At 40.4% G+C, this 18,267-nt stretch overlaps 1 protein-coding gene across 1 annotated transcript; it reads right to left on the bottom strand.

Annotated features, from left to right (window-relative positions):
• Positions 1-4,605: 4,605 nt before the first annotated feature.
• On the bottom strand, positions 4,606-10,023 carry LOC148310287 (uncharacterized). The gene is made up of 2 exons (XM_088258717.1): positions 9,823-10,023; positions 4,606-8,715 (listed from the first exon to the last, which is right to left on the bottom strand). The coding sequence occupies exons 1-2, from the start codon at positions 10,021-10,023 to the stop codon at positions 4,606-4,608; spliced, it is 4,311 nt and encodes a 1,436-aa protein (XP_088114843.1).
• Positions 10,024-18,267: the final 8,244 nt, after the last annotated feature.

The following is an 18,267-nucleotide window of genomic DNA, read 5'->3' on the forward strand; positions in this document are numbered from 1 at the left end:
TATATATATATATATATATATATATATATATATATATATATATATATATATATATATATATATATATATATATATATTGCACTGCCTACCCCTGAGGAGAAGTGACGTAGTAGTTAGTTACTTTTATATAAATATGAAATTAGATAAATAACACTGTAAATATTTTTTCTTATTTATTTCAAAAGCATGACAAATGTCTTTTAACTAAAATAAAAATCTCTGAAAAACATTAATAAAATAAAGCAATTTTTCAAAATCCTTGGGGGCTTCATATGTAGCCTTAATCCAGATTATCATGACTTCAACCCTTTTGCGGTAGCTACCATTTTGAAGTATGTCTACCATCAACATGAGTCTGAAAAAGTAATACTAAACTTGTATCATAAATAATTGTCAACAACTTTATTTTACAAGATTTTTATCAAAATCTGTGTTTTTTGACCTTGATCTGTAAAATATCTGTAATTTCAAGTAGTAATTTGTATAAAGCGATTGGCGATTTTTAAAAAAAACCTTTTGATCTTATTCAGAGAGTTGAAACAGATAAACATATATCAATTTTCAAGGAACGATATATTTGTTCCTAACTAGATTGTACAATGCACATCTTATGTTATAAAGTTTAATGTCGAAATTACAGTTTATAACTTCTCGTTTACATTTTTTTGACATCTGTAGATGAAGAAGAATATGGAAGTCTGAGCATTTACAAGACTTACGATCTGTCAAAGATTGGCTAAATGATTACGTTACGCTCTTGTAACATACATTAATTCTACCCATGATTGACAACCACACTACTCTTTGTTTTTTAAACATCCTAGTTATATTGATCAATCTCAACACATATAAAGTACAGGTGAGTTTGCCACTACCATCTATGTTGGAATGAGGAAAGCGTTCATTATTTCATTTCGAAGGTACGAATTCGAATACATTTTCACTTCTCAACATTGATGAAGAATAATATGGGATTTTAATTGAAGTCATTTTGGTAAATGCCATTATTTCTTAAGATCAAAATTTTTAAAATCAAATATTGCGATACGTGTTTCGATGCATTCGGCATCATTTTCAAATACCGGAGGAAGCGGAATGCCTCGAAACATTTGTCACAATAGATTTCAGTAAATAGTGGTATTTAAAAAGTAAAACTAAAATTAAGAATTGATAGATATTACTACAAAGTGACTGCCGAATCAATTAATGATTTTAGATAAAATATGGATATCTAAGTTTTACAAGGTTTTTTACATAGGCTGGTGAAGTGATTTTACATGTGTACATGTTACATTCACCGTGAATATTACTTATATGTAATGTGATTATGTACTAATCTATGACAGTTCATACGCCCAGTAAATACTTAGACTTCCGTATTCTTCTTCATCTACGTTGAGATGTTAAAACGTAAATTTGAAGAGCTTTGACAAACGTGACTTATGAAACAAGTGGGCGAATAGTCCAGACAAGCGAATTTATGTATGGGTTTAAGCTATATACTATTCTTAGACTAACATCCAGTGACAAGACTTAATTATTGCCAGAATGAAATATGAAAACCGACACTGAAGCCGTAAATGAAAATTAAATTTAGATAACAAAATTGTGCTGAAATAAGGGAAATGATCTTTTTTATTAATATTTATATGTAGGCGTCAAGATCTTAACAAAAAATGTTAATATTCAACGTCTCTGTAGCAAGAAATGAACTAGCTAACCATTAAATCCCTTTCCCGAAAGGGCAGGTAGAGAGAATATAATGCAATACCAATATATTTTTGCAATCGAAGTTCGCCCTTTCCATATTCATGAGCCTTCTCAAACATCTTCTCCTTCTTCTTCTAATCCTTATCGGCACCCAATGGTGCATAGGACACTGCATCATATTGACGCGGTGTTATCTTTATCGTTACTTATATGAATGCAAGATCTGTTATTTTGATAGTTAACAAGTGAAGGAAAAAAGTGATCAGCCCTGCGCTTCAGGGACCAGTCCAGGATAATATTCAATAAATATTATAGTGAAAAGTCACAAAAAATTTTTCACACCCACTGGAAATCGAACCGAGGTGGAAAAATACTTAGGTACTCGCCGATTTTTTCGAGTAATGGCCTGACCTCTTTCGAGTATTGACATATGTAATCATGCCAAGTAATTCACGGTATTCCTCTGATCCCTTCCAGTCCAACTACATACATTCGCTTCTTATTTTTTTTTACCGTTCTTTCCTCACTCATTCGTTACATGTGTCCAAACTATCTCAACACACCTTTCTTAATTTTATCGATAGTGCTTATCTCAGCCTTGCATTTTTTCCTTATTAGACCATTCGAACATCTATCGTACATCGTTTTGCTCCACATCCGACTGATGGATCGCATTTCGACTGCATTCAGTCTACATTCATTATTTTTTGCCAACTTCACGCTTTAATTCCATACATTAGGGATGAAATCAGGACTCCGTTGAGAACTGCCAGTTTAGCTTTCGGAGAAAGGTTTTAATTTGATTTTTTTAACGTTTATCTAAAGTTATCGCTATTGCAATAAAATAATTAATTTATTGCACATACTTGAAATAAGTACATTTTCTTCTCGAAATAACTGTAAGAGATATCAATAAGTTGACTCATTTTATAGTTCTCTGGTCCAATTAGTTGAAATGAAAATATTTAGGACGATCACGTTTAAATTCTTCGATATTGCTTTCTCCTTTAAATTGGATTGTCGAAAATAAAACTGTCAAGCTTGCAAAGATGCTTTTACGTTATGTCCTTGATGTTTAAAAAAGGGACATTCTTAGTTACGCTTGAAAATGTAGGTCAGAACTTAGTTACAAAAAGTTGGAGTAACGAGGTCTTTAAGATATTTTCTGAAGACTAAATTAATTTGAATATATTTGTGAAAAATACGTATTTTTTGTTGGTAAACATTGGAAAAAACACGTCTTTCACCGATTTCTTTAAAAAATTGTTTTTCTAAATGAAATTTATAATATGGGTATTATGATTGATGTGACATTTTAACGTTTACTTCAAGGGAACGGAATTCATTTTGTCACAACATGATTCCCATTTCAAACGCGGGAATAGAAATAATATTGCTTGGTGATAAAATCAAGGGTATTAATGACTATTTGATTTCTCAATCACATACACGGACTATATGAATAAAAATAAAAATGTTCGTTTGGTAAAAAATAAGTCTCTTTTGTAACTTGTCAATTGCTTTAACTTAAATTGAATATTGAAATATTGAATGTGATATTAATTTATAATTCGATATGGAATTGTAATTCTTATGTTTCCATATACCGAAGGAGAGTGGAGTTAGGAACGAATCTGGGACTTTGGGTCCTTGGGAAAGAGATGTGTGGTAATTTTATCACAATTTTTCAAATTATTATTTTTAATATATAATATTATTCTCAATTTTATTAATATGTAAAGCATTTACTTTGTGGTTATTCATTTTTACTTATTTATTTTTTTATAAAAATGTTAATAATATTAGTATAAAACCATACACTGAGATTTTTATGTCTACCGGTTTCGAGACGTACCCGTCTCTTCGTCGGGACAATCAATACCATAGCATACAAACAATACTACCCTTCACTACCATAGCACTATTTACACACTTAAAACAACACAAAATGTTTAACACATGCGATTTTTTGGTAGACCCGACGACCAACATGCACTAAAGGTTTCAGGACAAACATGCGTTACGATCCCATGTTACAAACATTAAGTTAAAGCATTTTGTTTAGTTTTAAGTGCATAAATAGTGATATGGTAGTGAAGGGTAGTGTAACCGGCGTGGGTTACGTGCGATGACTCTCAAAAATGTACACGCCTGGCCTTCTTCGGAATCTCCCAACTATGCCACCGTTGTAAGGGGTGACGTTCCAGACGGCCCCGCCGTACCGAGTTACCGAGTAAGCTGGATACGGACGGAGGTGAATGGATGTATGAGCGGAAGAGCGGGCACTGGACCGACAAGTCAACCTCAATAGCCCTGATAAGGGCTTTCCGAAACTGGTCCGTGAATCGGTATAATGAGGCGAAGCGGTCCAGGCTGGCGGCGCGGCGAGTAGTCCAAGGAGCGGGAGCGGAGAAATGAAACACAGGTTTCAACAGTCACACCAGAACTGGTTTATTACCAAAAAATGCGCCCTCTATATACCCGGCCGTGATCGCGTACCGCCCGACAGTGGGAAAGTACAGCCAATCAGCGGCCGGGGGAGAGAGACAGCCATATCTCTGTCTCTCTCTAATGGGCACCGGACGGGCTACACTTTCATACCGTACCGGTGCCGTTCCAACAGTTCGTTATTACATTACAATTTACAAGTTTATTTTATCAGTAATCTATTTATACAACTTAACATCTAGGCGCATTTAATATTAACATTGTCTTATTCTTTCTTACATCTAATACATTCTGTAAATACATGAGAAATCGGTAGAATCCATAGAGGCCCTTCTTCGGGTCGCATTCCGACGGGCGACCGTTTCGCTCGCCGCCAGGCGCCTGGAATTCTTTTTCAGGGCCGCCGTACGGGGTGTGCGATCCGTCCGTAACACTCCCCCCGTGCAGCTAGTCTGCACCTGAATTCTCGGGGACGGGTCGCGCGCCTTCTCTTCTTATTACCGCGATCTTTGCGGCCGGCCTGGTGTAGACCCCCCTAGGGGTCTTTACCTCCACGACTCGTACTTGGCCGTCTGCTGCTTGGTCGGCTCGGGTCACTATTCCCCGCGGCCAACAGTTCCTCGGCAGGTTCGGGTCGACAATTACGACCATGTCGTCCTTCTGGATCGGAGGCGCGGGATCGCGCCATTTCTTCCGTTGGGCCAACGTTGGGAGATATTCCCGCAGCCAGCGCCGCCAGAACATATCCGCGGATCTCTGGGCGATCCGCCACTGTTTGCGAAGGCAGGCTCCTTCGTCGTCTTCGTCGTAATGCGCCAGCGTGGGGTGCGCATTAGCGGTTCCGATGAGCAGGTGGTTCGGGGTGAGGGGTATAGCTTCCTCGGGCTGCAGAGTCACCTGTGTAAGTGGACGGTTGTTAACTGAATACTCTGCCTCGGCCAGTATCGTTTTCAGGGTCTCCTCCTTCGGAGCCTGTTCGTTTAAAGTCGCCTTGAGAGCTCGTTTTACCGACCTAACGAGCCTCTCCCATGCCCCACCCATGTGTGGGGAAGATGGCGGTATGTATTCCCATCTTATGTTCCGAATTGTCAGCTCCGCCAACAATTTTCCATCCTTCCGTAGTTCCGTCACGGCGTCGCGCATCTCTTTGTCGGCGCCGTGGAAATTGGTCCCGTTGTCGGAGTACAGGGCGATGGGGCACCCTCTCCGGGAAATCATCCGCCTCACTGCCATTATCGTGGAGTCCGCTTGCAGTGAGGACGCGAGTTCTAGGTGGATGGCGCGTGTAACCATACACGTAAAAAGAACGCCATAACGTTTTTCCCGTCTTCGGCCGACAGTCACGGCTATCGGCCCGAAGAAATCTACTCCGCAGTGCGCAAAGGGCGGTGCGCCGTACGCAAGCCGGGATGCGGGCAACTGTCCCATCAGTGGGATCCTTGGTCTGCTCCGAGCTGTCTCACATGTCTGACATTCCCGTGATATTTTCTTAGCGGCGTCCCTCAGCCGCAGGATATGATACTTCGTTCGTAGGTCTGCTACAGTTCTTTCTGTTCCTGGATGTCCACCTTTCTTGTGGACATGTTCAATCAATAGCCGCACATATCGGCATGCTCCGTCGAGGACGGGTGGGGCAGTGAGGCCTGCCGCGAATTCGGACGCGGCCTTAAGGCGTGTACCCATTCGTATTATTCCATTGCTGTCCAAGTACGGCGTCGCGGCGTACAGACGGCTTCCGGGCGGGCTTCCCTTTCCCTCCCGCAGCATTTGCAGCTCGTCTTGAAATGAGCTTTCTTGTGACCTCCTAATCCACATGTTTTCAGCGTCCTGCATCTCCGCGGCGCGCAACTCAAACCCCCCTCCGGGTTGTCCTGTGACCGAGTGCCGCCGGCATCTGGAGATGAATCGTAGTACCCAGGCGGTCGTGCGCACCAGCCGGGTCCAGGAGGAGAACCGCTCCACCTGCGGGAGGGCCTCCTCGTTCCTTGTGTGTCCGACAAACTGTCGAACCGGTTTTTCTTCGAGCGCTTCTGCGCTTGGTCTCGTTCGCCCAACTTTCTCTGTGGGCCATTCTGTCTCTTCCTCCCTCAAGAAACGCGGGCCCCCAAACCACAGTCCGTCTCTTGAGAGGTCAGGGGTCCCCTTGTCGCGGGTTCCAATGTCCGCCGGGTTTTCCTTTGTGGGGACCCATTTCCATTCTTCACGCGTGGTCAACTCATCGATCTCTCCCAATCGATTGGCCACGAACGTTGCATATTTCAAAGGATCATTGCGTATCCAACACAGCACCGTGCTGGAGTCCGTCCAGTAGATCGTTCTTACTATCCTCGCCTGACTCTCCCTTTTGATGGTGGCAGCCATCCGTGCCGCCATCAGTGCCGCCTGTAGCTCTAGGCGCGGTATGGAGAGCGGCTTCAGGGGGGCCACTTTCGATTTGGCCATCACGAACGCCGCGTCGCCGGCGTTCACAAAGTAGGCTATCGCACAACAAGCCTGTTCAGATGCGTCGCAGAAGATGTGCAGCGTCACGAGTCGCCCTTTAGACTGTAGCACACATCTTGGTATTCTGCATTCGTTGTTCTCCATCAGCCGGCGCCACTCTGACCATCTCTCAGAGTGCTCCGGCAACAGCGTCTCATCCCAGCCCGTCTTTGATCGCCAGACGGCCTGTAGGATAATTTTTGACCGCACGGTGAGGCACGTAATAAAGCCGACCGGGTCAAAAATACTCATCGTCGCGCTCAGCATTTGGCGCTTGGTGGGGTTCTCGGGGATCGAGGCCATCTCGGTCCCATATTCGAAGAGAAACGTGTCGCTCCTGGGGTTCCACATTAAACCCAGGACTCTTTCCGTTGTATTTGCTTCTCCTATTCTGATGGCATTTTCCGCCTTTTCCTTTTCCGCAATGCCTTTCAGGACTCCTGGCTTATTAGACGCCCACCTCGTGAGCTCAAAGCCTCCCCTTAGGAGCACCTGCCTCAGGCCATGTATGAGGGATGCGGCCGCTTCTTCGCTGTCGGTCGCATCCAAATAGTCATCCATATACATTCGTCCTTGTATGGCCGCCGCGGCGGCCGGAAATTCGTGTGCGTACGTTTGGGCGACCTTGTCGCGGACAAACTGGGCACTACTGGGCGAGCATTTCGCGCCGAACATCATCGATGTCAACATGTACGTTTCGGGTTCATCCCGGCTATTCGTTCGCCACAGGAACCTTTGCGATGGCTGGTCAGCTTCATTGATCCTAATTCGCAGAAACATCTCCTTGATGTCTGCGGCTACCGCCACGGCCCCTTCCCTGAATCGAAGGAGGTTCCCCAACAGCGAGGACAGGAGGTCTGGTCCTGTCAGTAAGTGGTCATTCAATGACGTCCCCCGGTGCTGGGCGGCAGCGTCAAATACCACTCTTATCTTACCCGGCTTGTTCGGGTTACTCACAGCGAAGTGAGGTAAATACCACTCCCTCGGGTGGTGCACATTCTCTTCTGCGGGGTCGAGCTTCACAGCATATCCTTTTCCAATATATTCACTTATCTTGGCCTTGTAAGCCGCTGCCAATGCCGCGTCACGTCCTAGCTTCCTTTCTAGAGAGTGAAGCCTGTTCAAGGCTGCCTGGCGATTGCACGGCAGTACGTCTCCGTCCCGAGCCCATAATAGCCCGGTCTCCCATTGGCCTGACGGGAGCTGTCTTGTAGTATTCTTCAAGAGTTCCAATGCGCGCTTATCGGTTGCGCGATTCCTTTCGGCGGTGGAGACGCCCAATGACTCCACGGCGAAGTTTCTCTTCAATAGCTCGTCCAACCCTTGCTCGACCCGGTTGTTTGGCAGATTGAAGTTGGGGTGTACGGTACCCCCGTACGTTACTGGCCCCAGTGTGGTCACTATGGTCAGCTGACCATCCTCCCGAAGCACTGGAGTGTCGATCGGGAACATGAGAGACGCGTTATCGAGGCCGATCAGCATCTGCGGTCTGATGACGCGAGCTCCAGTCCGCGCGGGCGCGCCACTTTTGTGTACAAGGTCCAAGTCCTTGATGGTCCTCGCCCCGATCTCGAATTCCCCGTTGTGATCACTTATCAAGGTCACCGTTACACGCTGCGACCTGTGTGTGTTGCTTTGTCCAGTCGCACCTTTTATCGTCAGATTCCTTGCTATCCCCGTAGCACCTATCGCGCGGGCGACACCCTCCTCGAGGAGGGTCACAGACGCAGCCTCGTCCAACAAGGCGAACACTTTTGCGGTCCCCCGCGGTCCCTTCAAAGTAACCGGCAGCACTTTGAATGTGACCGGGACCTCACAGTCATTTGTCCACAGCACCTGCGCATTGTCCACAACTTCCTCACTTTTCACGGCTTCCGCGGCACCATCCGTGCGGTAGTGCAGGATTCTATTGTGGTGTCTCCGGCAGATTTCACACTTTCTTGCTTCACACTCGGGCACCCTGTGCCCTGATTCCAAACACTGGAAACACAGTTTGGACAGCCGCACAAATTCCCAGCGGTCGTCCACGGTCTTCTTCTCGAACCGTTTGCATCGGCGTAAGTTATGCCCGCTGGCCTTACAAAATACGCATTCCTTGTCACTCGTCGTGTCGCGCGTCGCAAACACGTGACTCCTTGGCTCGACGCGTCGAGCGTTCTCGCGGCGGGCGGGCTCGGCGCACTTGTCGCGCTGACCCGCGCGCTCCTTGTCTCTGTTCCTCGCCACCATTCTGAACAGACCTCCGTGGCGCGTGATGCCGGCGGTGATCTCGTCAAGCCAAGCGGCGAGATCGTAGATACTGCTCCTCGTCTCGCGGCGGCGATCGCGGAACCAATCCCACCGGAGTTGCGTCGGCATCTTGGCAACCATCTCCGCTAGCAGCTGCGGGTTGTCGAGATAGCAAGCGTCCATCCCGTCCACGGTGGTGATGACGTTGCGTATCGAAACCGCAAAATCCACGACTGCTTCATCCGCGGGGTGGTCGGCGAGACTCGGCATCCTCCGGGCGTCTTCCAGTATCTGCGCGATGATGAGTGTCGGGCTGCCGAAGGCGTCCTCCAGCGTCCGCAATATTTCCGACACGTTGCGCGGATACAGTAGCAGGCCTGCTACCATGTGACGCGCACGCCCTTCCAGTGCGCGCGCCAATCTTCCGATGTTGTCAGCGTCCCCTATCCCCCATCTCTCAGTAGATTGGAGATATGCCGCGTTGAAGCGGCGCCATTCCCTCGGGTCTCCGCTGAACTTGGGCAACTCCGGCGGCTGCCCCGACCATCGAAAGTAGTCCCCGCCTCGGGGTGAGGGCTCCGCGTAGATTGCTCTTCCATCATCTCTGCGGTGCCGTTCGTCCGGTCGAGCTCCGTCGACCCATTCGCGTACCGGGTAGCGATCGCGTTCGTCCGGTGCGCGCCAACGCAAGCCAGAGGTTTCCATACGCCTCGGCTCCGCGTTGCCAGTAGGCGCCGGGCCATGTCCCCCGGGCGCTTCTCCTCTGTGGCCGGTCAGTTCGTCCCGCGATTCCCCAGCGAATCGCGTAGGTTCCGGATCCAACACCGGAACCGGTAGAGCTGCGGCCGATGTCCTGAATCCCGTTCTGGGCTGATTGGCGGCGTCGTCCTGCCGCGTTCGTAGGTGGGTGGATTGTTCGACACCCGCGATAACCTCCCCCCCTGGGGAGCTTACGTTAGCTGCTGTGCACTTCGACAACAGCTCACGGAGTTGCTGGAACTGCCTCTCGTTGCTGGCGGCTAGCTCCGCCATCTGGCGGCGCAAGTCGCTACTCGTATCAGTCCGGACTGAACTGACAGAGTCCCGATCCTCCTCACGGCGCTGCTCTTCGGGCTCCATGGCGACGTTGCGTCCCGACCTCAGGGATGCAGGCATCGTAGCTGGAGACTGCGTTGAAGGATCCGGCTCGAAGGACCAAAATGTAACCGGCGTGGGTTACGTGCGATGACTCTCAAAAATGTACACGCCTGGCCTTCTTCGGAATCTCCCAACTATGCCACCGTTGTAAGGGGTGACGTTCCAGACGGCCCCGCCGTACCGAGTTACCGAGTAAGCTGGATACGGACGGAGGTGAAGGGATGTATGAGCGGAAGAGCGGGCACTGGACCGACAAGTCAACCTCAATAGCCCTGATAAGGGCTTTCCGAAACTGGTCCGTGAATCGGTATAATGAGGCGAAGCGGTCCAGGCTGGCGGCGCGGCGAGTAGTCCAAGGAGCGGGAGCGGAGAAATGAAACACAGGTTTCAACAGTCACACCAGAACTGGTTTATTACCAAAAAATGCGCCCTCTATATACCCGGCCGTGATCGCGTACCGCCCGACAGTGGGAAAGTACAGCCAATCAGCGGCCGGGGGAGAGAGACAGCCATATCTCTGTCTCTCTCTAATGGGCACCGGACGGGCTACACTTTCATACCGTACCGGTGCCGTTCCAACAGTTCGTTATTACATTACAATTTACAAGTTTATTTTATCAGTAATCTATTTATACAACTTAACATCTAGGCGCATTTAATATTAACATTGTCTTATTCTTTCTTACATCTAATACATTCTGTAAATACATGAGAAATCGGTAGAATCCATAGAGGCCCTTCTTCGGGTCGCATTCCGACGGGCGACCGTTTCGCTCGCCGCCAGGCGCCTGGAATTCTTTTTCAGGGCCGCCGTACGGGGTGTGCGATCCGTCCGTAACAGGTAGTATTGTTTGCACGCTGTGGTAGTGATTGTCCTGACGAAGAGACGGGTACGTCTCGAAACCGGTAGACATAAAAATCTCGGTGAGTGGTTATAAACTAATAATATTAACATTTTTGTAAAAAAATAAATAAGTTCAACATATTGTTTGTAAAATACCGTATGTGTCGTATGCCATGAAATAAATAAATAAATTTAATAAATCAAAAACCCAATCGTTGGGGTTTGACACTCAGCAGACCACTCTTCCTGCAGGAGAGCAAAGAAAATGATAACGCGAGAATGTATAAGACATATCACTCACTTCTTTCAACAACGTCATATATAAAAAAAACTTTTTTTACATATGACGTTGTTGATTTTTCAGGAGATCGTTGTTAAAAAATATAGTAAAATATATTAAAAATAAATATCAAGCCATTTATTGAGCTTTTTACAATGCAACAGATCTTTTTAGGTAAAACCTGAATGTTTTTTTTTCCATTTGAAAAATATATATACATAAAAAAAAAATTAAACAGTAACTTTTCTACAAAATGCAAAAACAACACTTTCTGCCCTATAGCGGGTAAATATTAAGTTAAAAATATGCCACTTTTGCAGGGATATAGTACATTTTCTTGGGATCCCGAAAATATGCACAACTGAAAATTTATGATTTTTGATATATGACGTTGTTAAAAGGAGTGAGCGATATGCATGGAAAAATTAATGAAGTTCGTGGTATGAAGAAAGGTTAGTGATTAGATTTATTGTGTATCTCGTTCTCTATAATGATTTAACATACAAATATCACCATATACTATTTAAAACTTATTGCCGACATAAATGATAAGTATAAGATGTTTCACATATAAGTGCCAAACATTACGAAAATAAATTTTCCAATTAAAACGTAAAATATTAAGGAGAAACACCTCTAATCAAAACCCATAATTCCCAATAAAGTAAAAGATTTATTGTAACTGCAGACAGTTGGTAGAATTCCATATTGAATTTTTGGGTAATATATCCAAAATAAAACAAGGTTTTTGTTGGATTGAATTCTACAATTATTTATGTATATTTTAATACGTGACGCGTTTCGTCTTCTTAGGACATAATTATTAGTATTAAGATATACATAAATAAATGTAGAATTCAATCCAACAAAAACCTAATTTTATTTTCGATATATTACCCAACAAAGTATAATATGTTTAACAGATAAGAGCCAAACATTATGAAAATAAATTTTCCAATTAAAACGTAAATATATGAAGGAGAAACACCTCTTATGTGAACCCGAAATTCATTAGATTAAAAGAGATATAAAAGATTTATAAAGTTATTTGTACTATTTACACATTGTAGAGAGGGAAGGGTTAAATAGTTGACAGTAACTTAGATTCTAAATACAAGTAATTCGTAATATAACGGGGTAAATGAACTTTGGTTTACTTAGCGACTAAAATATTCTCTAATAGGATTGTAAAAAGCGTGTTTGACGCTTGTATCACTTTGTAAGACGGGCAAAGAACTTTTATTTATTGTACGTATTATCAAACATGTTATAAAGGAGACTTGACAAGCATTACTAATAGAGGTATTCAAATTTAAATGTATGTCGTTACACGTAGTAAACAAACAGTAATAAAAGAACAATATGATAAAACATTAAAAATAATAAATAAATATTTAAATCAACGAGGAAAACTTATTATATGTTTGAAAGCGGTCAGGTCAGGAGTCGAAATAATCGGCGGGTGTGTATGAGGAGGTGCATGAATGTGGTAGAGACGAATGATGTTTGCAAAGACAGAGTAGTGTGGTATTTTAATCTCTCTGCCTACACCTGCGGGGAAGCGGTTAGTTAGTTAATTAGTTTTATATTAATCAAATATCGCGATGAAAATGCAACATCTCTTTACAAAACTACTTTACTTACTTTAACTTTATTTTAACTACTTTACAACAACTTTAAAAAACGCATAAATTTTTTCTCACCTTTATTCTGCACCTGATGGTGCATAGGGCAATTGGTTATTCTCTACCTTTCCTTCCTTAACTTGTCATCGGATATTTCTTCCATATTTTCATTTTTTCAAATGAACTCTCTCTCATTAATTAAAATTATTACACCTTGTTCCATATAAATTATCAATTATAAATTATCTTGAAAATTTAGAAATCCAAAAAAACCATAATTCTAATCATAATTTATTAAATAATATATTGTTTCAAAATTCTTCACCTTTCCTTTCCATTTTTCCTTTGTTTTCAAACTCCGCCCCTTGACTAACCCCTTCCCCTTACTTTCCCCTGTCCTTATTTATAGAACAATTTTGTATTTTATTTTTTAGTTATTATACAGACCTGAATGATGGAAGTTTAACTTCTGAAACATGTAGTCTATAATAAAACTCAAGTGGTAAAAAACAAGTGTTTTCTTTAATCATTGTAAGTCTATTTTAGTAATACAACCGACAAATTGCAACTGTTTCATAATTGATTCGACAGGCACTTAGTGACTTCTATCCATTAAAAATATAACCTGAAAATCTTTACGTGATAAATGCCACTATTTCTTTCATTTATATTATGACTTTTTTTGTATTCAGCATCATTAAATATATTTTAAATGATGCCAAATCCATTGAATTATGTATCCTAATCGATTGAAGAAAAAAATGGTTAATAATTTCATTTTAATGACCTGATGATGAAAGTCGAGTTATGAGTAGTGTTAGGAAAACGAGCTAGTGTTTTGTTCAAGTGGTATTACACAAAGTGAACGATGAATGATAATTAGAGTGTTTTGTTACCACGCCACAAAGTTAACAATGCTCTTAATACACGAATTAGTGTTTTTTTTTTAAAAGTGGTATTACACAAAGTCCGCCTCCGTAGTGTAATGGTCAGCACGTTCGGCTACCGTTCTGGAAGGTCCCGGGTTCGATTCCCAGGGGGGGGTCAAATAAATACAAGTGATTTTTACACTCTAATATTTATTCAATATTACCCTGGACTGGTACCTGAAGCCGAGGGCTGATCACCTTTCCTTCGTGTGTTAACGATTAAGAAAACACTGTGTTTATACAATGCAGTGCCCTATGCACCATTGGGGTGCGGATAAGGGTTTTAAATTACACAAAGTGAACGATGAATGATTAAGATAGTGTTGAAAAAATTGGTATTTAAAAAGTATAATTTAAATTTAAAAAAATATTCTTGTTTTATTTTCGAGCCTAAAGTGGTCATTACGTTTCTGTCAACGTCTGTTTGGATATAACAAATGGTTATGATGTGAGTAATGGGGTGTTATGGGAAGGATAAAGAAGTAAATGACAATGTCTTAAGGGGAAGAACTTGATTTATGTTGATAGAGTTATCTTTATGAATGGGAAAGATATCCAATTAATGTGCCGGTCTAATGTTCTGATTTCTGACTTAGAATTTTGGCAAAATTTCATAAAATATTTATGAGTTTTGTGAAACATCAAAATACTGATTAATTACTAGGATCATTTTGATTTAAACGATGTAAGTTGACTTCAGGAAATAAATGTTTGGATCAGATTCTGAAAACAATATTTTCTGAATGTTAAATGAATACAACAAATTAAATTAATGGCACTTGATGTAATTTAAGTGTTTCTTAAAACCTTTTAGGAATGAGAATTGATATTAAACTTAGCTAATATTATTTTTTGACATCTCATCAAAGATTAAGAAGAATATGGAAATCTGGGCATTTACAGGTCTGACGATCGTCATAGGCCGGTTTAAGTGATCACTTTAAACACGTGTAACATTCACCAATTCTACCCATTATTGACAACCACACTACTCGAATTCTTGAAAGTTCTATATATATATATATATATATATATATATATATATATATATATATATATATATATATATATATATATATATATATATATATATATATATATATATATATATATATATATATATATATATATATATATATATATATATATATATATATATATATATATATATATATATATATATATATATATATATATATATATATATATATATATATATATATATATATATATATATATATATATATATATATATATGAGTATACATTTATATATGAACCAATTTTGAAACATTGTTCTTGGACCACTTGAACTTCGTAGAGACATCTATTGGTGAGATGAAAATAAGCTTTGTACTAAGTAGAAACTATTTTATCTAGAATTCCATATTCTTCTTCATCTTTAATGAGATGTCCAAAAATTATATGAAAAATAACTCCTATAATTGGAGATAATTAAGATATTTGGACACACTCAAAATGTTGTCAACATAACTAACATTGGTAATACAACAAAACGGGACGCTGTTTCCCTAAAGGGGTAGGTAGAGAGAAAAGAACGCCGCAAGTCTCTACTTTTGCAATCATTCTTCGCCCCTTTCACATTTATCTTATCTCCTCATACACATTCATCAATTATTCTGACTACAGAATTAAAAAAATTAACGCAGATAAAATTCATTTTATGCGCATATTTTATAGGCCTATCGATGCAATTTTTGAACTTGCTTACACTTTGTAATACGACTCTAACATTCAACTTTAAAATGGCTAATCAGCTACAAAGAATTACGTAATATTTATGTTTTAAACTTCTTAGTTTAAGAAAAAATATAAATATAAATATAAATATAAAACTGCCATTGAGTTTAAAAAAAGTTATGTTACATTTCGGCGTTTTTCCTGCTTATGGAGTGGTATATCTTATATACTTACATTATAGTGAAAAGTCAATATAATAGTCAACATATTAGTCAATCGAAAAACATGGCACGCTCAGGTATGCCAAATACTTGAAAGTGGTCAGGTTAGGAGTAACAATCGGCGGGTATGTATGAGGAGATGCATGAACGTGGAAGAGGTGAAGAATGTTTGCAAGGACAGAGTGGTGTGGCGCTCTATTCTCTCTGCCTACCCCTGCGGGGAAGTAGTTAGTGGTTAGTTTGATAGTTTGTTAGTTTAATAGTCAATAGCAAACATAAATGCATTCCACTTACCCTCATGCAATTTTTTTCCATCTCTGAGTAAGAAGTGAAGATAGATGAATTGCTTGAGTAAAGCATACAATTTAAGACATAATACAACATAACTTTTGGCAACTCTCGGAATTTTTTGAACAACTAGATCATATATTTCAGCTCTAAGATTTCTTGAGTAATTGTCAACAACGGATTTGAAGGTTTCCTAAGCCGGATTTCATTGTTTTTAACGATTTCTTGGATAATTAATGAATAGAGTATACTTAGTTTTTTTGTTTGTTTCAGAATCCATTATTCACTGAAAGGCTAATTTTATCTTTTGTGGTGTAGAGACAGAGAACGCTGATATAATTTTTCATATTTTTTCGAAAAAGTTAATATTTTTTTACTATTTATTTCATTCGTAGAGTTGTATTTGTCGAAATTAGTGCCAGTTCATATTTACTGTGTAGTTATGTGGGAAAATGAATAAAAAGTGAATTTCCAAATTAATTTTTCGATATGAATTAAAATAACATATTTGCAGTTGAATCTATTAAGATCGATACAATATCAATTTTTCTTACAATAAAATTAAATATTTAGAAACAACAAAATTTTTTGAATCTCCAAAATTGATGCAAATACATACATATATACAAAAGGTCAAAGGTAATCATGCTCATGAATGTTTTTCAAATGAAAAGATTCTTTTTCAATATTTTAAAGGGAAGCATAGAGTTGGGAAAATAAGGATGAAAGTAGACTATTCAGCTATCAAATGTAATCTCTCAAATGAATGTGCGTCAAAACGATGTACGTATGATATGTACATATATGTACGAATAGTGAAAAAAGGAATAGTGAAAAAATGAAAAAATTAGAAGGATTATCGGTTTAATTAAGAAAGGGGTGAAGAGATGCTTGGGTCATGTTAAACGAACGAGTGAGGAAAACAGAATAAAACAATATATGAGGTGAATGTAGTTGGAAGTAGGAGCAGAGGAAGACAGAGGAAAACATGGCATAATCAAGTTTATCAAATACATAGGTACTTGAAAGCGGTCAAGTCAGGAGTCAATGTAATCGGCGGGTATGTATGAGGAAATGCATAAATGTGGAAGGTGCGAGGATTATTTGTTAAGAGAGAGTGGTGACCTGTCATAGGATGGTAAAGTGATTACGTTACATAGTGCAAAATTCACCATTTTACTGATGATTGACCACCACACTACTCAAATTTTCGGGAATCCTAGATTTATTAATCAATTTCCTAGATATTTTGATATGTAAAAATGGATAAATAACTCCAAACTGTGAAGAAAACCCAGATTTGTCAGCAAGTATTAGGACATACTTAAAATGTTGTGAACATTTTAAGATATCGAACCCGGTATCTCATCCACAACGGTTCAACGTGATCACGACTTATCCGTTTGATACAGACTAGGTATTTTTACAAAGAATCATAATTGAAACTAAATTACGTGTTCATTAGTTATTCGTTCAATGTCCATCCTTGAGGTTGTGAGCAGAAAAACGGAGGCGATGAAAAAGCTGAAGCTCGCAGTGAAATAATAAGAGTAAGAGAGATGGATAGATGTATCTGGGTCATCTTTAAAACTTAAATACGTAAAGAAATGTAAAAGTGTGACCCATTGACCCGATTCACAAGTGTTAAGAGATTGTGCGAGGGAGATGCAAATAGTTTATTACAAATATTTTTTCGTTCTGCCCGTCTGCGTAGTGTAATGGTCAGCTTGCTCGGCTACCTAACTGGAGGTCCCGCGATCGATTCCTACGGGGAAGGTGATTTTATCACTCTATTATTTTTTAAATAATACCCTAGACTGGAACCTGAAGCGGAAGACTAATTGCCTTCCCTTTGTGTGTTAACGATCAAGAAAACACGGTGTTTATATTATGTAGCGCCCAATGCAGCATCGTGTGGATAAGGTTTTGAAGAATTTTTTGTTAGTAAATACAAGTCCTACTTCATATGATTAATATTCCGTTTTCGTAACTAGATTTTTAGTTTTGCCATACCGTTTTATTTTATTATTACTTTTTGGCTCAGTGGGTTTACCAACCAATTAATTAAAATAAGCAGTATTACTAGAAAATAATATTTTAATAAAGATTTTTTTTAAACACGGTTAAAACGATTAAAAAATATAAACTGATAAATCCTTTTAACGTTTAGCAGAAATCTCCACAAGATTTTAATAATTTATGAAAATAATATTTTTTTTAAAAAATTAAGATTTAAAAAAAATGTCTACATGGTTACGTTCATTTTCAAATTGTGTTTTAAAAAAATACACATTTTGCTTTGAAATACTGCTTTGAAATACGATTAGGCTACAAAAGTATCTCGGAAAATTTTTACATACATAAAACATTTTATA

The sequence above is a fragment of the Brachycentrus maculatus genome, unplaced genomic scaffold (assembly GCF_059751285.1).
Source record: "Brachycentrus maculatus isolate JH-2025_06_01 unplaced genomic scaffold, ASM5975128v1 h1tg000102l, whole genome shotgun sequence".
Classification (NCBI taxonomy): domain Eukaryota; kingdom Metazoa; phylum Arthropoda; class Insecta; order Trichoptera; family Brachycentridae; genus Brachycentrus; species Brachycentrus maculatus.